Source organism: Manis pentadactyla, chromosome 6 (genome assembly GCF_030020395.1).
Source record: "Manis pentadactyla isolate mManPen7 chromosome 6, mManPen7.hap1, whole genome shotgun sequence".
Taxonomy (NCBI): domain Eukaryota; kingdom Metazoa; phylum Chordata; class Mammalia; order Pholidota; family Manidae; genus Manis; species Manis pentadactyla.
In genome coordinates, this window is record NC_080024.1 from 119,894,118 (window position 1) to 119,920,629 (window position 26,512).

Consider the following 26,512-nt stretch of genomic DNA (forward strand, 5'->3'; position numbering starts at 1 on the left):
TATCTTCTCCTAACATGAAGTGATAGAGAAAATAAGCTTAAAGTAATTTTCCTTTAAAGTCATTCCTATGACTATGGTTAATTTTTTAGGTATGGTAATGGTATCATGGTTTTATATATATATATATATATATATATATACACTTTTGGAGGGGATTTTTTAAAATTTTGGTATCATTAATATACAATCACATGAACAACACTGTGGTTACTAGATTCCCCCCATCATCAAGTCCCCACGACATACCCCATTACAGTCACTGTCCATCAGTGTAGTAAGATGCTGTAGAATCACTACTTGTCTTCTCTGTGTGCTACAATGCCTTCCCTGGGCCCCTGCCCTACACATTATGTGTGCTAATCGAAATGCCCCTTATTCTCTTAATCCCTCCCTTCCCACCCACTATCCCCAGTCCCTTTCCCTTTGGTAACTGTTAGTCCATTCTTGGGTTCTGTGATTCTGCTGCTGTTTTGTTCCTTCACTTTTTTCTTTGTTCTTATACTCCACAGATGAGTGAGATCATTTGGTACTTGTCTTTCTCTGCCTGGCTTATTCACTGAGCATAATACCCTCTAGCTCCATCCATGCTGTTGCAAATGGTAGGATTTGTTTTCTTCTTATGGCTGAATAATATTCCATTGTGTATAATTACCACATCTTCTTTATCCATTCATCTACTGATGGACACTTAGGTTGCTTCCATTTCTTGGCTATTGTAAATAATGCTGCAATAAACATAGGCGTGTGCATACGTCCTTTTAAAACTGGGTTCCTGCATTCTTAGGGTAAATTCCTAGGAGTGGAATTTCTGCATCAAATGGTATTTCTATTTTTAGTTTTTTGAGGAACCTCCATATTGCTTTCCACAATGGTCCAACTAATTTACATTCCCACCAGCAGTGTAGGAGGGTTCCCCTTTCTCTGCATCCTTGACAACATGTGTTGTTCTTTGCCTTTTCCATGATGGCCATCCTAACTGATGCGAGGTGATATCTCATTGTGGTTTTAATTTGCATTTCTCTGATAATTAGCAATGTGGAGCATCTTTTCATGTGCCTGTTGGCCATGTAAATTTCTTCTTTGTAGAAGTGTCTGTTTAGATCCTCTGCCCATTTGTACTTGGATTATTTGCTTTTTGTTTGTTGAGGTGTGTGAAGTCTTTATATATTTTGGATGTCAGCCGTTTATCAGGTATGTCATTTATAAATATATTCTCCCATACTATAGGATTCCTATTTGTTCTATTGGTGGTGTCCTTTGCTGTACAGAAGCTTTTCAGCTTGATATAGTCCCACTTGTTCATTTTCACTTTTGTTTCCCTTGCCCAGGAAGATATGTTCATAAAGAAGTTGCTCATGTTTATGTCCAAGAGATTTTTGCCTGTGTTTTTTCTAAGAGTTTTATGGATTCATGACTTACATTCAAGTCTCTGATGCATTTTGAGTTTACTTTTGTGAATGGGTTTAGACAATAATCCAGTTTCATTCTCTTGCATGTAGCTGTCCACGTTTGCCAACAACAGCTGTTGAAGAGGCAGTCATTTCCCCATTGTATATCCATGGTTCCTTTATAGTATAATTAATTGACTATGTATGGTTGGGTTAATATCAGGGCTCTCTAGTCTGTTCCATTGATCTATGGATCTGTTCTTGTGCCAGTACCAAATTGTCTTGATTACTGTGGTTTTGTTGTAGAGATTGAAGTCGGGGAGCATAATCCCCCCAGGTTTATTCTTCCTTCTCAGGATTGCTTTGGCTCTTCAGGGTTTTTGTGGTTCCATATGAATTTTAGAACTATTTGCTATAGTTCATTGAAGAATGCTGTTGGTATTTTGATAGGTATTGCATTGAATCTGTAGATTGCTTTAGGTAGGATGGATGAATTTCCATTTGTTAGTGTCCTCTTTAATTTATCTTAAAAGTGTCTTGTAGTTTTCAGACTATAGGTCTTTCACTTCCTTGGTTATATTTATTCCTAGGTATCTTTCTCTTTTTGATGCAATTGTGAATGGAATTGTTTTCCTGATTTCTCTTTCTGCTAGTTCATCGTTAGTGTATAGGAATGCAACAGATTTCTGTGTATTAATTTTGTATCCTGCAACTTTGCTGAATTCAGATATTAGATCTAGAAGTATTGGGGTGGATTCTTTAGGGTTTTTTATGTACAATGTCGTCTGCAAACAGGGACAGTTTCACTTCTTCTTTGCCAATCTGGATGCCTTTTATTTCTTTGTGTTGTCCAATTGCCATGGCTAAGACCTCCAGAACTATTTTGAATAAAAGAGGGGAGAGTGGGCATCCTTGTCTTGTTCCCGATCTTAAAGGAAAAGCTTTCAGCTTCTCGTTGTTAAGTATGATGTTGGCTGTGGGTTTGTCATATATGGCCTTTATTATGTTGAGGTGCTTGCCCTGTATACGCATTTTGTTGAGAGTTTTTATCATGAATGGATGCTGAATTTTGTCAAATGCTTTTTCAGCATCTATGGACATGATCATGTGGTTTTTGTCCTTCTTTTTGTTGATGTGGTGGATGATGTTGATGGATTTTCAAATGTTGTACCATCCTTGCATCTCTTGAATAAATCTTACTTGATCACGGGTGATCTTTTTGATGTATTTTTGAATTCAGTTTGCTAATATTTTGTTGATCATTTTTGCATCTTTGTTCATCAAGGATATTGGTCTGTCGTTTTCTTTTTTTGTGGTCTTTGCCTGCTTTTGGTATTAGAATGATGCTGGCCTCATAGAATGAATTTGGGAGTATTCCCTCCTCTTCTACTTTTTGGAAAATTTTAAAGAGGATGGGTATTAGGTCTTCACTAAATGTTTGATAAAATTCAGCAGTGAAACCATCTGGTCCAGGAGTTTTGTTCTTGGGTAGTTTTTTGATTACTAATTCAATTTCCTTGCTGGTAATTGGTCTATTCGGATTTTCTGTTTCTTCCTAGGTCAGCCTTGGAAGGTTGTATTTTTCTGGAAAGTTGTCCATTTCTTCTAGGTTATCCAGTTTGTTACCATACAATTTTTCATAGTATTCTCTCATAATTCTTTGTATTTCTGTGGTGTCTGTAGTGATTTTTCCTTTCTTGTTTCTGATTCTGTTTATTGGTGTAGGCTCCCTTTTTTTTCTTGATAAGTCTTGGTATGGGTATATCTATTTTGTTTATTTTCTCGAAGAACCAGCTCCTGCTTTCATTGATTCTTTCTATTGTTTTATTCTTCTCAATTTTACTTTTACTGCTCTAATCTTTATTATGTCCCTCCTTCTACTGACTTTGTGCCTCATTTGTTCTTCTTTTACTATTTTCATTAATTGTGAGTTTAGAATGTTCTTATGGAATTGTTCTTCTTTCCTGAGGTAGGCCTGTATTGCAGTATACTTCCCTCTTAGCATGGCCTTTTCTGCATCCCACAGGTTTTGTAATGTTGAATTATTATTGTCATTTGTCTCCATATATTGCTTGATCTCTGGTATATTTGGTCATTGATCCATTGATTATTTAGGAGCATGTTATTAAGCCTCCATGTGTTTGTGGCCTTTTTCATTTTCTTTGTGTAATTTATTTCTAGTTTCATACCTTTGTGATCTGAGAAGCTGGTTGGTACAATTTTATTCTTTTTGAATTTACTGAGGCTCTTTTTGTGGCCTAGTATGTGGTCTATTCTGGAAAATGTTCCATGTGCACTTGAGAAGAATGTGTATCCTCTTTCTTTTGGATGGAGTGTTCTGTAGATGTCCATCTGTTCTAATACGTTATTCAATGCCTCCGTCTCCTTACTTATTTTCTGTCTAGTTGATCTGTCCTTTGAAGTGAGTGGTGTGTTGAAGTCTTCGAAAATGAATGCATTGCATTGTATCTCCCCCTTTAATTCTGTTAGTATTTGTTCCACACATGTAGGTGCTCATGTGTTAGGTGCATAGATATTTTTAATAGGTATATCCTCTTGTTGGACTGACCACTTTATCATTCTGTAATGTCCTTCTTTGTCTCTTGTTGTTATATTCTTTGTTTTGAAGTGTATTTTGTCTGATACAAGTACTACAATTCCTGGTTTTTTTCTCCCTATTAGTTGCATGAAATATCTTTTTCCATCCCTTGACTTTCAGTCTGTGTATGTCTTTGGGTTTGAAGTGAGTCTCTTGTAAGCAGCATATAGATGGGTTTTGTTTTTTATCCATTCAGTGACTCCTTTTGATTGGTGCATTCAGACCATTTACATTTAGGGTGATTATCGATAGGTATGTACTTATTTCCATTGCAGGCTTTGGATTCATGGTTACCAAAGCTTCAAGGGTAATTCCCTTACTATCTAACAGTCTAATTTAACTCACTTAGTATGCTATTATAAACACCACCTAAAGGTTCTTTTTTTTTCCTCCTTTTTCTTCCCCCTCCATTCTTTATATGTTAGGTATCATATTCCATACTCTTTGTCTACCCCTTGATCAACTTTGGGGGTAATTGGTTTGATTTTGCATCTGCTTAGTAATTAATGGTTCTACTTTCTTTGCTGTGGTTGTATTTCCCCTGGTGACAGCTATTTAGCCTTAATAATACTTCCATCTATAGCTGTCCCTCCAAAATGCAGTGTAGAGGTGGTTTGTGGGAGGTAAATACTCTCAGCTTTTGTTTATCTGAACATTGTTTAATCCCTCCTTCAAATTTAGATGATAATCTTGCTGGGTACAGTTTTCTTGGTGCAAGGCCCTTCAGCTTCATTGCATTAAATACATTATGCCACTCCCTTCTGGCCTGTAAGGTTTCTGTTGAGAAGTCTGATGATAGCCTGATGGGTTTTCCTTTGTACGTGATCTTTTTTCTCTCTCTAGCTGCTTTTAAAAGTCTGTTCTTATCCTTGATCTTTGCCATTTTAATTATTATATGTCTTGGTGTTGTTTCCTTGGGTCCCTTGGGTTGGGAGATCTGTGCCCCTCCATGGCCTGAGAGACTATCTCCTCCCCAGATTGGGGAAGTTTTCAGCAATTACCTCCTCAAAGACACTTCTATCCCTTGTCCTCTCTCTTCTTCTCCCAGTACCCCTATAATGCAAATATTGTTCTGTTTGAATTGGTCACACAGTTCTCTCCATATTCTTTCATTTGTTGAGATCCTTTTTTCTCTCTTTGCCTCAGCTTCTTTGTAGCCTTCTTCTCTAATTTCTATTCCATTTACCATCTCTTCTACTACATTTAATCTGTTTTTAAATCTCTCCATTGTATGTTTCATTTCAGATATGGAATTTCTTAATGATTGACTCTCCATCCTAAATTCGTCCATGAGTTCTTGAATATTTTTCTGTACCTCCATGAGCATGTTTATGATTTTTATTTTGAATTCTCGTTCAGGAAGATTGGTGAGTTCAGTTTCATGTGGCCCTTTTTCTGGTGTTTCTGAGATTTTTGTTTGAACCAGTTTCCTTTGACATTTCATATTTTTATGTGGTGCTCTCTAGTGCCCAGAAGCTCTAGCCTCTGGAGCTGCTCAGCCCCTGGAGTGATGTCAGGGGTCGCAGGGGAGTGGCACTGGTGCCTGGGGGGAGGAAAGAGCTGTTTCCTGCTTCTCGGCTGCAGTCCCTGTCTCCACTGTCAGAACCAGTGGGCCAAGCACACAGGTGTAAGCCTCTGCTTTGCGTCTGTAGCTGCTGGTAGGTGGGGCCTCCCTCTGATTGGCCTGATGCCAGGGCAGGGATTGCCAGTTTGTGAGCTGGTGCTGGCAGGCCAGGAGAAAGACGCAGTAGGCTGTGTATCACAGAGGGGGGCCTCAGAACTGAGTAGCCAGTCAGGGAGATGTCTCCTGCTCAGCAAGCTCCATGCAATCCCTGCCCCTTCAGCAGCCCTCTCACTGCTAGGAAGCCTCTCAAAGTGCCCACCTTTCCTTTGTCCCAGAGCAGCTGGATGTGGATCCCTGTCCTTCACAAACGGCTGGAATCTCAGTCTCTCCAAGTATTACACCTGTCTTAGTTTTTCAACCCCACTAATCTCCAGAGCACCATGCAATGTATATTTGTGCTCCCAAAGCAGATCTCCAGGGCTGGTTCTTCAGCAATGCTAGGCTTCCACCCCCTCCCCACTCTGTTTCTCTTCCTCCTGCCAGTGAGCTGGGGTTGGGGAAGGGCTTGGGTCCTGCCAGATCAAGGCTTTTTTAAGTTACCCTGTTTCATGAGGTCTGCTCTGTTCTCCAGGTGTATGCAGTCTGGTGCAGCCTTCTCTCCTGTTGCTCTTTTAGGATTAGTTATATTAACTATATTTTCATATTATATGTGGTTTTGGGAGGAGTTCTCTGTCTCTACTCTCATGCCACCATCTTGAATCAGTCTCTCATAGTTATATTTTTGAAAACCATTCTTAGAGATATCTAGTATCCATGAAGTAAACACATAATACCAGGATTTGTTCAAAATAATTGAGGGGTATGGAGTTGTAACACTCTGAAGTTTTAAAAAAATCATCCCTATGAAACTGAGATCAATATAGAGAAAAGGTAAAATCATTGTATCTAATTTACAATAACCTTACACATTGAGCAGAGGAGCACCTCATCATTAGCCTCTTTTCATTATCTGAAGCCAATGTCCTAAAGGAGGAATAATTGGGAAAAGCAGACTAGTTCAACTCAAAAAATATTATTGAGCACTTGTGAGTTTTTATTAGATCTTTCGAAGAACACACTGAAAAGTGGTTTAGATGAGAAAGCAAAATACCTATCAGGGTCACTGTTATCCAAAGGACAATAAGACCGAGATACGGAAAACAGATGGGTGCTTGTCTGAGGCAGGAGGTAGGACATGGACAAAATGGGTGAGGGGGGGTCAAAAGGTACAGACTTCCAGTTATCAAATAAGCAAGTCATGGGAATGTAATGTCCAGCATGGTAACTGTAATTAATAATACTGTATGAACACTGCATGGTATATGTGAAAGATGCTAAGAGAGTAGATCTTACAAGTTCTCATCATATGAAAAAACTATAGCTATGTGTGATTGCGGATGTCAGCTAGACTTATTGTGATCATTTCACAGTATATAAAGTACATATGTCAAATCACTATGTTATATACCTGAAACTAACATAATGTTACATTGTCAATTATATCTCAATTTTAGAAAAAGAAAAAATATCAAGTTATACACCTTAAATATGCACAATTTTTATTTGTCAAAACAAAACAAAAACAGAATAGAATAAGGCAGTTTCAAAAACTCCAAGTGCTCTGGGGCTTGAAAGGAGGGAGAGGTCCCATACATTTGTGGGGACCTCAAGGCAATGCAAGGGAGGACAGAAGCCTGAGGATGAGCCTTGGAAGGGAGCAAGGATGGAGCAGACAGCCTGGGGAACAGTGCTCCTGGAGCAGACAGCTCGGGCAGGACCACGGAGGGGAACTCAGCGGGCATTTTTCAGATGGGATGAAAAGTAGCCTGGAAATATACATGTAGAGGCTTGGAGTGCCAGGCCAATTATACTTGTTGCACAGGCACAGTATTATTAGAAATATCAGAATATACATATTTCTTTTATTTATTATATTAGTAATGTAAATGTACAGCTTGGTGAATTTTCAAAAACTGACCACACCCATGGACCAGCACTCAGATGAGGAAATAGGACATTACCACCAGGAGCCAGGACCACCCACTGAAGGGTAACGTTCTTCTGACCTCCTATACCATAGATTTGATTTGCCCAGCTGTGAACTTTATATACATGGAATCATGCAGTATGCACTCTTTTGTATCTAGCTTGTTTTGCCCAACATTGTTTGCGAGAGTCTTCTGTATTTTGCATGAGTCGTACTTTCACTCTTTTTGCTGCATACCGATTACCCTGGGTGACTCCACCACAGCTCATTTATCCATCCTATTCATTTATTTCAAACAGTGCTGCTATAAACATCCTAGCACTTGCCTTTCAGTAGACATATGTATGCATTTCTGTTGGGGCTATAACTCTGAGAGTGAACACACGTTATGTTCAGCTTTAGGAGAGGCTGCATTCTAAGGCAGTTGACTAACTATAGAGGCTAAGTCAACGTGCTTAGAAATGGGGAAACCAGTCATCTGCCTTTTCTGGTAATTCAGGTTCAAATTAGAAAATTCCTGGATTAAAATAGGGTTTCTGTGGGAGAAATGGTACCTTTTCTAAAATATGTTTTTGGAGGAAGAGGGAATTGTCAGAAATATCTTTGAGATGATGCTTTCAGTTGTAAAAAAAGAAATCAAAAGGAAAAGTGAGGTGTGGAGGGCAGACAGGGCTGGTTTTGAAAGGGGTAAACCTGAGGGGAGGAGAGCACACCCTCACAAATGCAGTGGGAGTTTGGGTCAGGGCTCTAAGATGTGGTTCTAGAATATTTTTTCAAAAATCAGTGATCACTGCAGCAGCTGGTGTGGGTGAAGTCATGGAAGACAATAATGAAGAGACCTCCCAACAGGGCAGTGAGGCCAAGGACTGACATGTAGAGGCCACTGCATTTGGCTTTCAGAATCCTGGTGACTTTCCAGGGGACAGCATCCGTAGAGCAGAGCATGTGACTGGAGGAAAAGCAGAGACAGCCGACAAAGGATAGCGAGAGCAGCAGGTGGGGGGGGTCACAGAGAGGGCAGGACTCTGGGCAGGATTCTTTTTTAAGAGAAGGGACATTTTCCTTAACATAGTGATCAATAAATCATTGTGATTTGTGATTCTTGGGACATATGTTTCTTTAGAGTAGTAACATTCAGGTTTTAGTAACTCTTATTTTAAAGGCTGGTCCCATTAACCTCTATGACAACATTTATAATAATTAGTTTAATGAAACATAACAGTCTGGGGAAAATATTCACTTTAATTCCTATTTTTGTAGCACTAATTTGATCGATTATTTATTTATTTATTTAAAGGTATCGTTGATATACAGTCTTATGAAGGTTTCACATGAAAAACAATGTGGTTACTACATTCACCCATATTGTTTTTTAAAAATTTTTTAATTTTTTCTATCATTAATCTACAATTACATGAAGAACACTATGTTTACCAGGCTCCCCCCCCCATGAAGTCCTCCCCCACCCCACTACAGTCACTGTCCATCAGCATAGCAAGATGCTGTGTAATACCACCTGTCTTCTCTGCATTCACCCATATTGTTGAGTCCCCCTTATACCCATTGAAGTCCCTGTCCATCAATGTAGTAAGATACCACAGAGTCACTACTTGTTAAGATCAATTTTTCTTAAAACATTTAAAAAATGTGACTTCATACTGACTCCAATCAGTCACAAGCTATCAACTTAATAACCTGCCCTATAATTTTGCTAAGAAAAAGAAATAAAAATGAGGACAGGTGGTTGCATTTTATCCAGCAAGTTAAAATGCTGTGTCAGGAAAAGGAGCAGGCTTGGAGTAGGATTTCATATTTTCCCAAAGAAACGGGACCAAGGATGCGAAGGAATGTGAAGACCACGTACATGTAAGAGAAAGTTTTTGCACTGACTGTACCAACAGTCCAGATAAAGATGGCAACTCAGATGAATGACTTTTTCCATCCTGAAATGACTTATTCGGCACAGCTCTCCAGAACACAGCCAAGAAACTGGACAGAAGCAAGCAAATAAATAAATAAAAAGACTTCTAATTCTTGGAAACAGATTTGCTCAATCTTATGTTTTAAGGCACCAGACCTCCTTATAAAAGCATATTTACTCTCAAATGAGACCCTTTTCTAGCAAGCAGGATTTACTGGTTTTGACAGGGGGGGCTTCAAAAAATTAAAAGCTGCCAATTAAATAGTATTTTATTTTTATCTTATGGACCTTGTAAATCACATAATTGCTTATCTCATTGGGTTAATTTTTAGTAAGAAATTTGTAGCTTACTTCTAACAAAATGTGCAAAAACTTCTGGTATGCAGTTTGAGAGCACTGACTTTATCCCTGGCCCAATCTTATTTCCTCTTTTCCTTGCTTTTTTTCCTCTCATTGCCTGATTAATTTTTATCTTATTATACATTTAAGCTGCTATATTACCTTTATGAAATGAATTGGAGAATGTTTAAAGAAGAGTGTCAGTACACAATAAATAAAAGTGAGACTAAAACACACAGGCAACATGACAGCAAGACAAAATGACTGTGAAAAATTAATGTACAAGAGAGGCAAGAAAACAATTTTTTTAAAAAACAGATACGTGAACTTAAAAAGCTTACTTAATATTCTGGGGCTGCTGAAGTTTAAGGACAAGCAGCTTGTCACACGTCAGGATCCTCTGAGGGGATCTTTATGTCATATCCCAAAATAGTTACTCATTTTCACAGTGGTGAACTGAGTCATCAAGAAGAGGGATAGAATAAATCCTGTGGAATCTATTCATGAAGGCAGAAAAGCATACATTCCAGTTTTTAATAAATTTTGTTTGTGAATGTATAAGCTCCTATGAATTACCACCATTAAATAATATCAGAAAGATAAGATCTTTGTACAAGGATTTTTGAGTTTATTCATCTCCAGAGAGTTCTGTAGATGGCATGTGTGTCGGTATAGAGAGCTGTTTCTGGAGGAAGAATTCTGACCTGTGACTGTACCAGCCTAAAAATGCTATTCCTCAGAAAGTGTCTGAACAGAAGAAAAAGAAATCATCTATATATTTACCATCTGCCTTAAGAAAGCATGTCTACATTAGCTGCATATCAAGTTTAGATGAAATGAAAAGAAATGTTGGTTGGTGTGTCAGAGGTGATAATAGAGTTGATAACAGATTACAAAATGAAACAATTTTTCCAGCTTTTTGGAGATGTAATTGACTAATAAAATTGTAAGATATTTAAAGTATACATCTTGATGATTTGATATACATATACATTGTGAAAGGATTCCTCCCATCTAGTTAATTAACACTCCATCACATCACAGTTATATATATATATATATTTATATAACATAAATTATACACATATTTTTATGAGACCATTTAAGTTCTACTCTCTTAGCAAATCTCAGTTACACAATATAATGTTGTCAACTATAGTTTTTACATCCATGTTTTACATTGGATCCTGAGACCTTATTCATCCTATAACAGAAAGTTTGTACCCTTATACCAACTTTTCCCTATCTCCCCCACCACCCAGTCCCTGCCAACCACTATTCTCTCTGCTTTTATGAGCTCAACTTTTCTTTTTTAGATTTCACGTATCTCTGTCTGGCTTATTTCCCTTAGCAAAATGCCCTCAATGTCCATCCATGTTGTTACAAATGACAGCATTTCCTTACTTGTCGTGGCTGAATGATATTCCACATCTACAAACCCCACATCTTCTTTATCCATTCATCCATTAACAGACACTTACGTTGTTTCCATATCCTGGCTACTGTGAATAATGCTTCAGTATACGTGGGAGTGCACATATCTCTTTGATATCCTGTTTGCATTTCCTTTGGATAAAAACATAGATGTGGGGTTGCTGGACCATATGGTAGTTCTATTTTTAATTTTTTGAGGACCCTCCATACTTTTTCCATAGTGGTCACATCAGTTTACATTCCCACCAGAAGAGCAGGATGGCTCCCTTTCCTCCACATCCTCGCCACACTTGTTATTTCTTGTCTTGTTGATATTAGCCACTCTGACTGGTATGAAATGATATCTCATTGGGGTTTTGATTTCCATTTCCCTGATGCTTAGTGATGTTGACCATCTTTTCATGTACCTATTGGCCATCTGTGTGCCTTCTTTGGAAAAATGTCTATTCAGATCTTCTGCCCGATTTTTAATTGTATTGTCTTTTTGCTATTGAGTTGTGTTAGTTCTTTATATATTTTGGATATTAACCCCTTATCTGATACATGATTTGCAAATATTTTCTCCCATTCAGTGGATTGCCTCTTCATTTTCTTGATGGTTTCCTTTACTGTGCAGCTATTTGGTTTTATATAGTCCCACTTGTTTATTCACAAATTTTTAGAACCTTCAGAAAATAACCTATTAGAGGGAATCCCCCTACCCTAGTTAGACAACCCAAGACACATTGTATCCTGTCATCACTTGGTTTTGTTCTATGTTTTGAATCAGGACGACATGAGCTGTGAGGAGAAGCTATACTTTGGCTTGAATGAGTACAGTAAGTCTCTACAATGGGGAGTCACCAGCCCACTTCTGAGATGTGATGAGACTTTTGAAAAAATGGTGACCACGCTCTTGGAGAGGTAAATATGGACCTTCACCTTGTTCTTTTTTATTATTTTTTTTATTATGTTATCATTAATATATAATCACATGAGCAACATTGTAGTTACTAGATCCCCCCCTTATCAAGTCCCCACCACAATACCCCATTATAGTCACAGTCCATCAGCATAGTAAGATGCTGTAGAGTCATGACTTGTCTTCTCTGTGCTATCTTCACCTTGTTCTTTAGCTGTACTTGTGTATCTAAAATAGCCAAAAGTCTCTTGTGTAAGTGTCACAGGGTGTTTGGTGGAGCCCTGGCTGTGCAGATGAAATGTGAAGGCAGAATAAAAATAGCCTTTCCTAAGATGACCTTTTACTCACATGGTTATCTATGATCATCCAAAACCAAAGGAGGAAACGATCCAAACTGAGAAGTAGAACCCCTTCCCTGCTCTGAATCACCTCCTCAGCATGCTTCATTGCCACCCCCAGGAAACTGGAGAGGGGTTTACTGACTAAGCACCATTCCTCTGAGGTCTGGCCTCCCCCAGAGTACACTCTATATTTTTACATTTTTCACTTTTCTCCACTGTCTCCCACAAGCAAGTACTCTTAGATGACTCAGTAAAAACTGAACTTTATTATAAGAGACTGGAGAAAAGGAAGGAACAACCAGATCATTTAAGTGAGTTCAGTTTCTGGGGCCCTTTCTCTGGTCTCTGACTTGGGAGTTAAAGATCATGGCTGTTCCCCTCCTCTGCCTTCTTTTAATTCCCCAGTTCCAGGTCAAACTGTGGAAGAGTAAAGGGTTTTCCTATATTTTTCCCTCTCTGGTCTTAACTCATCATAGACTCAAAGAGGTCTTTGATTTATACACCCTAATAGAAGTCCCTCCCTGCGCTTCACTACAATATTCTGTCTGATCATCCAGCGATGGGGGCAGCTGGGCTCTATCTGATGGGACACATTCTAATTTTTAGTGGCTCTAGTTCTTAAAACTGGCTCCAATTGGTCACAAGTTGCCTATTTAACATCCTGCCCCATAACTTTACAAAGAAAAAAGAGAGAAGTAAAAATGAGGACAAGTGGCTGCATCCTACCAGCATGTTATACTGCTGTGTCAGAAAAAGGAGCAGGCTTGGAGTAGGATTTTATATTTTTTAAACTGTTGGATTAGAGAAGACTTAACTGACACTGTGACATTAATCCCTCCACAGAACATGTGATCTTAGATTTCCAAAATCATCCCATGAGTCTCCCCTGTTTTTCACACCCACCTGTTCCATCCGCCAGCTTGGAACATGTCTTTCCTTCCAGTAACATCATTCAGAGTTTTATAAGTCACATTTTAACAGATGATCCCTTCAACTTCTGTTACAACTTTGGTAATACTTACAAAACTTCAATTGCAGTTTAATGCAAACATAACAGATTGAGAAAATTATTCACTTCTAAATTCATATTCCTTTCAGAGTGTGAAGTCTAAATGCTTATGTATCAAAGTTACCGTTTGTTCTAACTTTGGCTTTATTAAGCTTTAAATATGGTGCTGACTTCCTCTGACCCAGCCCCCCCATGCTCATAACAGCTATGATTAATTGAATACTTGAAGGGACTAGCCCAGGACTGACTGAACTGAAGGATTTCTTCACTTTCCCTAATCTACTAAATCCATGCACTGTAAGAAACACGACCAGAGACCTGAGTGAAATGCAGACCCAGCTCTGTCTCTGACTGATTGGATGATCTTGGTCAAGTGACTAGATTTCTCTCAGCCCTTTAACTCATTCTCCTTCTGTGAGAAGGTGCAATGGTCACCACCCAAGGCGCTGAAGTCCTTTCTAGCTCTAAAGTAGTTCAAAACCACACTATTCATTTGATGACCCTAATTGATATTTGACCCCAGGCTTTTCTGTACAAGGCCAGTGGACCACTTGTTTCACTACAAATAGTATTATAAAGTGGGGCAAAGGTGAAACTTGCCTTGGCCTACCCACGGGCCAGGCAGCTGCATGGGCTACCAGCTGGCAACTAGAAAGAAAGTTTACAGACTCACCCTCATTTTGCCAGCACCTACTTATGATCAGCACTTCTTCATGCCTGCAAGTGAGTCCTCTGCCCATTTGTACTCATTTTGTTAGGGGGCTTGGCTTTCTGAGGAATAGCACATAAATGAGAGCTTTTATGCCTGCTCTGCAATTGTAAAAACTTCCAATATGAACCAAGTGGTCCTCCTATGTGGAAGTCCAGGTGGATTTGGAGGGGCTGGGAATGGAGGTGGGAGACCAAGGGGCATTGGGATGAGGTAGACAGCTATTTGCCAGCTGCCTTTACTGAGCAGGGCTCAGGTGGTAGCATGCCACACCACTAGGGGGTGCTATTTCTCCAGTCATCTCCAAATTTTCTCCAGCAGCAAGACACATTTTTTGCAAAGACATAGTTCCTGCTTTACTATGGGGCCAACCTCAAATTAGTAATAATAACTACTCTTTGTATTTCCGATACTCTGCAGACATGATATATGAATGTCTTGGTTTTCTTTACTGTAATCTTAAGTATCAGAGAAATAACCTGACTATATCACCGTTCTAACCTAGCAAGATGTTGAGATCCAGGGACAATCCATTATGACTGTCAACTATTAACCTGGCTAGACCAGTGCTTCTAAAAACAATGTGCATACAAATCACCTGCGGGATCTTGTCAAGTTGCAAATCCTGGTTAAGCACATCTGGGATTTAGCATTTTCCATAAGGTCCTAGGTGGCACTGCTTGTCCATAGACTACACTCAGAGAAACTCTGCCACTTGCTGTACCTATTCCAACATGCTCTGACCCTCAGGCCTTGCAGGTTCAACTTTGCCTTCTGGTGAGGTGGGCTCCAAGGTCATGCTGGAGCTCTGGCTGGCCACTGATCCCTAACCCCTTCCTGCCGGGCTCAGCCTGCCTTCCTGTGGACCAGACCTTGCTGTCCCCGCGGGTGGTGCCCGAGTGCTAGCTAGCTCCCTGTGTTCTGTTGAAGGTACCCCAGACTGCACAGCATGGTCGTCCGCTGCTACCTTCTCGTCCAGCAGTACTCAGAGGCTCTCATGGCTCTCACCACCGTGGCGTCACTCCGAGACCACAGCACACCGGAAACACTCAGCATTATGGACGACCTCATCAGCTCCCCAGGAAAAAACAAAAGTGGGAAGGGACACATGCTCATTATCAGGGTGCCCTCCGTGCAGCTGGCGATGTTAGCCAAGGAGCGTCTGCAGGAGGTGCGCAACAAGCTGGGGCTACAGTACCGCTTTGAGATCATCCTTGGGAACCCTGCTTCTGAACTCAGTGTTGCAACTCACTTTGTGGCACGATTAAAGGTTAGCAATGGATGGACATTTTTCCTTTAAAATACCACTTGTTTCTGTTTTCTAGGAATCCCACACAGGGGTCTCAGAGGCCAGAGTTTCATAGTTTTGTACATATTTTGATCTGCTTTTCATGACAGGATTAAGGCTAAGCTAAGGGCCGTGTTCACTTTCCTAATTGGAGCCAGTTTATTAAGATTCTGTCAAGGTCCCTTTTTAGCGTGTGCGTGCAGTTGGGCTTCCATGCTCTCCAATGGCAGGTACAAAAATGAGATGACCCAATTTGACCCCATGCTTATTGATTCGTTCAAGATACATCTAGGCCATCTGTTTTCTCAGAAAAGAAAAGGTAAGTTGCTCTCAGACTTCTGCAGTTACACCTTTCAGTATCATCAATTCACTAATTCTTTTTTGTCCACCCAGCCTCTCTCAGCTCATGTCTAGAGTTGGTAAAGTATTCTGTTTTATCTTCAGTACTCATTTAGAACTGTTCGCAGCCCTCCTGCATGTGAAGTCTTCAACAGTTTGTTGTTTCTTTGAACTTGCTTTAACCCGCAGTCCCAAGGCTTGGGCTGGACTGAGACTTATCCAAGCATCCCGCAAAGGGATTCTGTGCATGAGCAAGCCCACTCCCTCTGCACGGCCAGGGGACGGACTGCTTTTCCTAAATCCCTCCTGTTAGGCATGTTGAGGGGTGGGTTAGAATTCCTAAATCAACTAACCTATCTGTCCACTTTATGCCCTAATCAGGTTTTTCTGGGGCCATTAGAAAGCATTTAATAAAATACTTGCATACACAAAGGTATGGTTCTGAGCTGGGTACTGGATGTGTGAGTTAGGCCTCCATGGTATCTGCACCCTGGATACTAAATACTGAGCTTAATTAGGTTAACAAAAATCTAGTTTGGCACAAATTTTATGAAAAGAAAGCACATAGTCTTGCAGGATTTGCATTTTCACCCTGGGCTGCAGTTTCCCATCTGCAAAACAAGAGAGTTGGACTGTATGGCCTCTAAGTGCTCTAATTTGGGGACTATAATTGAGTGTTCATAAAGCATTTTGCAGATGCAAACCTTTTTGTTGCATTCTATTAGCTAACTTAAATTGAATAATCTAAAAGTCAAACAAAATATCTTGTATTTGCTTGATAAACAAATGAAATAAATACATCTGTCTAAAAATAGATACTCTTATATTTAAGGGAATTGTAACATTTATATTTCATATATAGATATAATGTTCACAACTTTACAGTATAGTCATAGACTACAATACACTGGAATTTCCAGGATGCCTAACAAATAAGAGCCCTGAAGCTCTTCTTAGAGTGCAAATCACTGAGACATAGGTCTTGAGACAATTTGAATGCCAACGAGGAATCTGAAAAGGTAAATGAGCAGTACCACTCTGTGAAGTCTCACACACCTATTGCAAGAAAGCAGTTTAAAGATGTGAGGCTGCAGGTCTTCTCTGAGTTTCCATTGACAGTGGTCAAATGTAGCTACTTATAGAGTCTTAGGTCATTTATTCAGAGCCTTCAGAAGTGCCAATCACTAAGTCAGTATACATCAGCAGATCCAAAATAATTTGCCTTTCTGGGCCATAGTTTGAGAACAACAGTCAAGACCTGAGGTTCTTTTTTTATTATTATTATTAAAGTATCATTGATAGACAATCTTATGAAGGTTTCACATGAATATTTCAACATTCACCCATATTATCAAGAACTCACCCCCGCCTTGCAGTCACTGTCCATCAGCGTAAGATGCTATAGTCATTACTTGCCTTCTCCACGCTGTACTGCCTTCCATGAAACCTACCTATATTGTGATTGCTAATTATAGTGCCCCTTAATCCCTTTCGCCCTCCCTCCCCACCCACCTTCCCCACCCCTTCCCTTTGGTAACCTCTAGTCCCTTCTTGGAGTCTGAGTCTGCTGCTGTTTTGTTCCTTCAATTTTGCTTTGTTGTTATACTCCACATATGAGTGAAATCATTTTGTACTTGTCTTTCTCCACCTGGCTTATTTCACTGCGCATAACACCCTCTAGCTCCATCCATGTTGTTGCAAATGGTAATTTGTTTTCTTCTTATGGCTGAATAATATTCCATTGTGTATATGTACCACCTCTTCTTTATCCATTCATCTACTGATGGACACTTAGGTTGCTTCCATATCTTGGTTATTGTAAACAGTGCTGCAATACATAGGAGTGGAGATGCGTTTTTGAATCAGGGATCTTGTTTTCTTTGGGTAAATTCCTAAGAGTGGAATTCCTGGGTCAAATGGTATTTCTATTTTTAGTTTTTTGAGGAACCTCCTTATTGCTTTCCACAATGGCTGAACTAATTTACATTCCCACCAACAGTGTAGGAGGGCTCCCCTTTCTCTGCATCCTCACCAGCATTTGTTGTTTCTTGTCTTTTGGATGTTGGCCAGCCTATCTGATGTGAGGTGATAGCTCATTATGGTTTAATTTGCATTCCCTGGTAATTAGTGATGTGCCTGTTGGCCATCTGAATTTCTTCTTTGAAGAAGTGTCTGTTCAGATCCTCTGCCCATTTTTTAATTGGTTTATTTGTTTTCTGGGAGTTGAGGTGTGTGAGTTCTTTATATATTTGGGGTGTTAACCCCTTATCAGATAAGTTGTTCATGAATATATTCTCCCATATTATAGGATGACTTTTTGTTCTGCTGTTGGTGTCCTTTGCTGTACAGAAGCTTTTTAGTTTGATGTAGTACCATTTGTTCATTTTTTATTTTGTTTCCCTTGCCCAAGGACATGTGTTCAGGAAAATGTTGCTCATATTTATACTGAAGAGATTTTTGCCCATGTTTTCTTCTATGAGTTTTATGGTTTCATGACTTACATTCAGGCAAGAACTGAGGTTCTTAATCTGGCTGCTAGCACATCAGAATCACCTGGGGCCTTTAGAGAGTGATTGGTCTACATAGTCACTCTTCTGAGAGTGTGTCATGTGAAGGAGGTCTCAAGTAATTGCCTCTCAAAGCAGTTATATCTCAATTTGACTAGCTTCCAGGCACCAGCCCACAGAAGAGATTTCCATGTTCTCAAATCCACTGGATCGCATCAGTCCATCCTGTTTCTACTCTTTTTGTGCGAAAGTGAATATATGAAATCCCATTTAAATGTTCACATTCTAAGCAAGACTGACACTTGCCGGGTGGTTGCTGCTTCACCTGTTTATTTCTAAGTTGCCAGCCTCCTTTATCACTGTCAGGATGGCATGCGTGTGTCTTTTATCTATAGTCTTGGATAAAATGCCACGTTTCTTCTTCCATTAGATGGTCTGATTCTTGTGCTTCCCTCTAATTATCCTGTCATGTGTTGTGGTTAACTTGTGAGTGACTGCAGGACTTTGGAAGGATACAAGGTTTTAATCTAAATAAATTCGTTCCTCCAGAAAGCCTGGGAAGCTCTCATTAGACTCCCTTGGCCTTGAGCCCCATATTTACCTTGAACTCGATACTTACCCAGTCTTTTGTGTTGTTTTAAATGACTCTGCAGGGAAATCATCTTGAGGACGTGATCAGTCCATCTGAGAAATGCAGCCATCATTCATCAGAAGCAGCAGTGTGACAAAAAAGCATTTTATAGTGACTCAGCTAGCTGTGATTGGTCAAGAGTAAAAATTAGATTTGTTTAACATTCTTTTGAAAACCTCGTCGAGTAAAGCATATTATCTATTATCCTATCATTATAGCCTGACCTCATTATTCCTTGACCTCATGGTCAAGGAACCATGACCTGTGGCTGCTTTCTGGAAGATGAAGTATTTTCAGGGAAAACCCCAGTGTCAGTCAGGGTCATCATGAGTCCAAGATGAAGGGTATAAGTAAAATGATTCCTATTTCTAGAATTGTTTGCTTTAAATTAGAGGGAATGTTATGGTTCACTTTGACATGAAAATGTATTGAAAACTGAATTTTTGTGTAAAGCTTTCTTCTAATATTTAAAAAAATCTTTTTGAAATATTGACTTCCTGAGACATGAAAAGTCTCTCAAACTTGTAAACAGCTACGTAGATCCACAATTCTCCCTTGGTATGCAAAAAGATTTAATATGATAAAAGATTGGGCAACAAGGTTAAGATTCTTCTAGATTTACAAATTATATACATTTTCTTTTAATATTGTGGGTATATTTATTTCTAAAGACTCTTTTTTTACACATCAACAAATAATTAATCAAACCCTGTTATATTCTTACCTGTTAGATTTCTTTTTACCCCATTTTGTGTTTAGCAAAGGAAGTGCCAGTCTATTTTAAAATAAAATTGTATGCATTACTTAACACCTCACTACTTAGTCATTCTTCCCTAAGGCATTATCAGAAACATCTCTCTATTTCTTACAGTAACTCCTGCTAGAAAGCTGACATAAAGCATAGTTAGATGCTGCACACTTTATTAAAAAGAAGTAGAAACCACCATATCTATTTAAGAAGGTCTGTTTTCTTTCTGTTCTAAAATAGAAAAATCTATAAGATTTTACTTTTGAACATCTTTCGAATTAGTTGGATTTTCATGTTTTCAAGGTTGGCATTCCATTTATTAAAGATATACATATGTACATATGTGTTAATATACATGAGAAGTTGGCACTTAATAGATTTTTTGTGAAACTGTAAGCTAACTGCCTTATTCTTCTAAGTGATATGCAGCTTTTTGTTGTTGTTGATCCAGACTTGATTATACTGTTAGCTTCATGATGTTCTTGGTGAAAACATGTTCTCATGGAATTTTGTTGAGATTCTTTTATTAGTAATTCACAACCAAAACTATCATTTTTAGTCAGTCAGTTTCAAGAGTTGTCCATTATATGAAGAAAAGTATATTTAAAAGCCTAAGTCAGGTAATTGAACCAAGATTTCCATGAGGTTTGCATTGCTGCGGGATATTTCACGTGTGTTTCCTTGGCCTGTCTGACTAATGCATGGTGTATACCAAGATCTCCTGTTTTATCCTATCAAGATAAAATTAAACTTCACATTCTTCTAGAGTGCTTTGTTATACTTTTTAGTAGTAATATATAGACACTCTTACTAGACATCATTTGGAAGCACAAATATATGTAAAATCTGAACCTAAAAACGTTTAAGGAGGTGAAAACTTAAATAAGGGGTTTTAATTTTAGCATGTGGGTCCTTTTCTTCAGACCTGGAGAGGAAGTGAACCAGAAGAGTGGATCCCTCGGACATACCAAGATTTAGAAGGTCTGCCTTGTATTGTGATATTAACTGGCAAAGATCCTCTTGGAGAGACCTTTCCTAGGTAAGATGTGAATGATTAGTTCTCATTTTTCATTAGTTTCCCAGCTGAACTGATGGCTAAAACTTGACTGACACTTAACCATTTCACTCATTCGGCAAGTGGGAAGAGAATTGTTTTCTCAGGGACATAAGAAATACAGCCTTCCTTCATTCTTTCTTTTGACTTTCCAGAGATCACCTAGCAGGTTTGGTAATGGAAGATAGCTAGAGCTGAGAAGTGTTTATTCATCAAAGCAGGGTAGCCAGAGAGCCAGAGAGGAAAGGAATCTGCCCCAAACCAGTATTTATTTTTTGTATTAAGTGTCTCAATCTGCTGTTACAACCCCTGAAGGATCCAGGGCCCAGAGACTAAAGGCCACAGCAACAATAATAGCAGGAACTGAATGCCTACTGAGTGTCAGGCATCACTGTGAAGGCCTTACTTGTGACATGTCATTCATTCCCTACAATGATTGTATGAACCAGGCACTGTTATTCTATTTTATAGTTGGAGAAAATGAAGGGAATAGTTCGAGGTCATACAGCTAGGAGATGGCAGAGCTGAGGTTTAAATCAAGGGCTACCTGGCACTGAAACCCATGATTTAACTGCTTGATACATCAGCTACCCAGGCATATGTGAACACTGTGTGCATAGCCAGATGCACTTGCCACAAACGTCATTACTTTTGTGCAGGTCCTTGAAGTACTGTGACCTCCGGTTAATTGACTCAAGCTATTTAACACGCACGGCCTTGGAGCAGGAGGTGGGTCTGGCTTGCTGCTATGTCTCAAAAGAGGTCATCCGGGGTCCCACTGTTGCCCTGGACCTCAGCGGGAAGGAGCAGGAGAGAGCTACTGTCAGTGAGAACGACTCTGAGGAGCTGCTGATCGACCTGGAAAGGCCCCAGAGCAACAGCAGCGCTGTCACAGGCACCTCGGGTCAGTACTTTCTCTCTCTAGGGATGAAGGGCAGCAGAGAGGAGGTGGGGAGGTGTATGGAAGACAGAGCATTGCCGACACCCCTCAAGGCTATCACAGGAGCCTCTGGTGACTCAGGCATCTTTTCCAGAGCTCAGGTCCTTGGGATAGAGATTTGGAAACCATTACTGTTGAACAGCCACAAAATCCTTGTCTGGGTAAACCTTTAATGAAGAGCTTGGATATAAGCTAAATACAATAAGTTTTATCAACCCCAGCCCATACTATTTTCCCTAGTCCTTCCTACCCTTAGTCATTGCATGGATATTATGCATCTGATATTTGCCCAAAGGCCCTCTTTTCCTTCCAGATCCTGAAGCTCTAAGTTTGTGCTAATTGGCTTAGTACCTGGCACATAGTGTGTGTGAACGAGTAAGTGAGTGATTTTGATAAGTTCTTAATGGCAAGTGTTTGAGCACTGGGGCCACTGAAAGATTGTGGGGCTGTACCCTGCAGCCCACCAGCCCCACTCCTGTGGCACTGCTGTAGGGCCTGTGGCAGTGCCTGGCATGGATTTTCTTCTGGTAAATTGTATTATAGCAAATGTAGCACTATTTCAAAATCTTTCTGATTATGAAAGTAATAAAGCTTAATATATAAAACTTGGAGAATGTAACAAAGGATAGAGAAGAGATTAAAAATTAAGACATGTTCTTGGCTTTTCTCTGATTAACTCATGCAACAGTTTGCCTTCTGCATGTAGTCTCCCTCCCTGACCTGCAGACTGTACTCACACCACTGAGCACACAGTCCCCAGCGTGGGCTGACTGAGGGGCCTGGGGAGGCTCATTGCCCCAAGTGGGCAGGCCCTGAGAGTCAGGGCCTCCAGGGGAGAGGCAGGCCCTCAGACCAAATGGAAGGACACAGAAGCCAGATTGGGTGTAGAGACTTGGTTTCCATAACCTCCAGTTACTGGCTGTTCATCTTGGCCCTCCCAAGGCTGGCTTCTGGCCTCATGCCTGGGAAGCACATCTGAACCGGAGAAGGCCTTCAGTCCTGAATGTAATGAGCTTTTGGTCTGTCCTAAAACCAGAGTGGCTGACCTATTAGGAGAGAAAGCATATTTCAAGTGAGTTGGCCAAATGCGAGGGGATCTCTGGGTGAGAGCCTTCCTCACTGGGGTAGATTATATCTTTCCATCCCCCTTGGCCCAGCGACATTCCCCACGCTGGTCTGGGCATCCATGGACGTGGCCACAACTGGGGGCGCTTATCCACAACAGAAGTGTGAGGCCCTGGGAGCAGGACTTGCATGTGCAGCCTGCGTTGGTCAGGGTCCTGGAATGAATGAATGAGTCAGACAGCACATCCAAATAAGGTAACTGAGGAGAGTTTAATAAAGGACCGCTTATAAATAAGTGGGCAGGATTTGGAGAAGGAGCAGGTGATATAGCTAACCCCAGGGCACCCGGCCCCCATAGGCCTTCAGAGGCCAGGGCGAGCGGCTGTCGGGCCCAGAGAAACTGGGTGACACGCGCACGGGCTTCACACAGCAGGGAGCCCACCCTGGTGACCATGCAGGGGGGCCCAGGAATCATTAACTGATTTCCTGCGGTGTCTCCCTGCCGCGAGACGTGGCAGCGGCCGGGGAGAGGCGCGGGGAGGCCAACAGGGGAGCTCGCCCGCGCAGGGTCCCTGCAGCTGCTGCGCACGGAGCCCCGCGCCGCTGCCTTCCCGACCCTGCGCCTCCGTGGGAGCGCCCCTTAGCGTCGTAACAGGGTGGGATTGGGGTGGGCTCTGTCCTCCTCTTTCAGGCTCCCTCATGGAGAACGGGGTGAGCTCCTCCAGCGCGGCCGACAAGTCCCAGAAGCAGTCGGTGACCCTCAGCTTCCAGAGCCCGGCCAACAGCGTGGGGCTGGATGAAGGGGTCTCGGCGGGCATAGCGGGAGCTGGAGAGCCGCTGAAGCAGGAGTGTGACTCGCTGGGCCCCCAGATGGCGAGCAGCACCACCTCCAAGCCTTCGTCGTCGTCCTCGGGCCCCCGGGCCCTCCTGTGGCCAGCACCGCCCGCCCCAGGCTGCAGGGGCCTGCAGGCCGCCCTGCCCCCAGTAGTGATCTTATCCAAGGCGGCCTACAGCCTCCTGGGCAACCAGAGGGGAGGCAAGCTGCCGACCTCCGCCTCCCTGCTGCCGCACTCCGACGTGGCCTGGACCAGCTCGCTGCGGCCGCTGCTGCACAAGGAGATGAGCAGCGAGGAGCTGTCCCTCTACTACCGGCAGTGGACCACGGCCCGGCAGCACCATGCCGACCACAGCCACCAGCCCGGCCCCTCCAGCGCCCGGGCCTGTCACCCGCGGCGGCTGCTGCTGACCGGGCCCCCCCAGGTAGGGAGCCTCTGGGGGTGGGGCGGCGACCCCGAGCGTCTAGGACCTCACGGCCTCTCAGGAGGAGACAGAGCTCAGGTGTGAAATCTCTTTTCTCTTTTCCTTCCCTCTCCCCCACCCCCTTCCCAATTAAACATATCTCCTTCAGGTGGGAAAGACCGGCTCCTATTTACAGTTCCTTAGGATCCTCTTCCGCATGCTCATCCGGCTCCTGGAGGTGGACGTGTACGACGAGGGCGAGATCAACACCGGTCAGTTCCCACCCGGGGGACAGGGCAGGCAGAGCACTTAGCAGCAAACCCGGGCTTCTCTGCCTTCTGGGATTTGCATGCCACCTACCCACGCAGGTTATGGTGGGACTGAAGGTAATGTGCCCAGGAAGTGGTTGTCAGTAAGCCGGCCAGTTTCCAGGTCCCTGAGGTCAGGAATGGAGACTTTTGCACCCTCACCCCCACCAACCAAGGCCCAGCCAGACGCTGGCCAGAGTCATACCTGTCAGGTGGGTCAACTGCTGAGCTGGCTGAACCGTTCTGGTTTAAAATTCAATTGTGTGAATGGATAAAGAAGTGTGTGTGTGTGTGTGTGTGTGTGTGTGTGTGTGTGTGTGTGTGTGTGTGTGTGTGTGTGTGTGTGTGTGTGTGTGTGTGTGTGTGTGTGTGTGTGTGTGTGTGTGTGTGTGTGTGTGTGTGTGTGTGTGTGTGTGTGTGTGTGTGTGTGTGTGTGTGTGTGTGTGTGTGTGTGTAGAACCGTTCTGGTTTAAAATTCAATTGTGTGAATGGATAAAGAAGTGTGTGTGTGTGTGTGTGTGTGTGTGTGTGTGTGTGTGTGTGTGTGTGTGTGTGTGTGTGTGTGTGTGTGTAGAACCGTTCTGGTTTAAAATTCAATTGTGTGAATGGATAAAGAAGTGTGTGTGTGTGTGTGTGTGTGTGTGTGTTATATACACACAATGGAATATTATTTGTTACGGAAAGCTGGAAAACCTGGACTAGATCGCTGATGGAAGAACCAGGCGGCACTCGGAGGTCTTGGATAGTGAAGGTTTATTTTATACCAGCAGGTTCAGAGGAGAGTGATCTCCAAAGATCTGAGCCCTGAGTACAGCAGGGCCATGCCTTTTATACATTTACTACAAAGCTATAGGGGGAGTCAGCACCCAGAAACTGTGCAGTAGGAGTATTAGGTCACTATAGGTGTATTCAGGATGCTAGTTATATTTTACTCTATTTCTGTAAAGGTTACCCGGATACCATATTATAAACTAATGGGCTTCCATGACTATGATTAACAAGCTGTTCCATACCACTGAGTCCCAGCGGTGGTGGTTGGGAGGGGGGGAATACATTGTTACATTGTTTTAATCTCAAGCACCCAAGCACCTTGTGATTCCTTTATATTCTTGAAGCCTTAATAGAAATTTTGTCTCCTTGGCTTCCTTGGCTTCCTACCAAACCCAGAGAGGGGGAGGGATTTGCGAACTTTCTGAATATTTCCTCATCAATTCAGCCATAAAAAGAAAGAAATCTGCCATTTGCGACAACATGGATAGACCTAGTATTATGCTAAGTGAAATAAGCCAGATAGAGAAAGACAAATACTATATGATACACTTATTTGTGGAATCTAAAAACAAAACAAAGTGAACAAAACTGCAGTAGACTCATAGACACTGAGAAGTGACTGGTGGTTACCACTGGGGAGGGGTTGGGTGGTAGGATGTGGAGGGGGATGGTGATAAAGAGGCACAAAAATTCTCAATCATAATATAAATTGGTTACAGGATGGTAGTACAGCATGGAGAATACAACAAAGATTCTATAATATCTTTCTTTGTTGACAGGTAGTAACCCACAGATAGTAGGGGTGAGGATTTAATAATATGGGTAACTGCTGAACCACTGTTGTTTACTTGAAACTAATATAAGATTGTGTATCAACTGTACTTCAATAAAAAACAGCATTTTAGATACAAGAAGAAATGCTGCAGTAATTAATGAAATAAAAGTAAATTATTTGAAGTATTCCTAGAAAAAAAATTTTCAATTGTGGTGCTTTGCCTACTTACCAGTCCAGGGCACAGTGTACATTCGGGATACTAGGCATTTGCTGGTTAGAGTACATCTTTTACTGTAGCTGCAGGCCCCAGGTGAAGGTCTATGGATTGTGGTAATGAAATGAAAACTTGTACATGCAGACTAGAACCCTGGCACCATAAACAAACCCCTCACGTTTGCAGGAAGATGCAGGGGCTAGTGCCAGACGAGGCTGTCAGGCTGGTTTTCAGAAAGACCATCTCTATCCCTCCTCTTCCCATCTCAGCCCTTCCCCGGCAGCTGTCACCCATGGGACATCCCACCCGACTCTGCAGACTGCCCAGCAGGGCCCACAAACGGGCATGAGCAGGCACCCACCAGCATGAGCTCTGTGGCTACAGACAAGGTGCCTCAAGACT

The 26,512-nt window shown here is 41.6% G+C and overlaps 1 protein-coding gene across 9 annotated transcripts in view; it reads left to right on the plus strand.

Moving 5' to 3' along the window:
• The window catches only part of GREB1L (GREB1 like retinoic acid receptor coactivator), a 244,688-nt gene that overhangs the window by 202,405 nt on the left and 15,771 nt on the right, over positions 1–26,512 (plus strand). For 7 of the 9 annotated variants that reach the window (XM_057504077.1, XM_057504079.1, XM_057504078.1 and 4 more), the window contains 6 exons: positions 12,041–12,174; positions 15,162–15,501; positions 20,668–20,783; positions 21,458–21,702; positions 23,495–24,141; positions 24,239–24,314. In XM_057504077.1, coding sequence (XP_057360060.1) covers positions 12,041–12,174; positions 15,162–15,501; positions 20,668–20,783; positions 21,458–21,702; positions 23,495–24,141; positions 24,239–24,314 — 1,558 coding nt within the window. Of the gene's footprint in view, positions 1–12,040; positions 12,175–15,161; positions 15,502–20,667; positions 20,784–21,457; positions 21,703–23,494; positions 24,142–24,211; positions 24,315–26,512 lie in introns of all 9 variants that reach the window. The other 2 variants (XM_036905786.2, XM_036905791.2) reach the window with 1 other exon arrangement.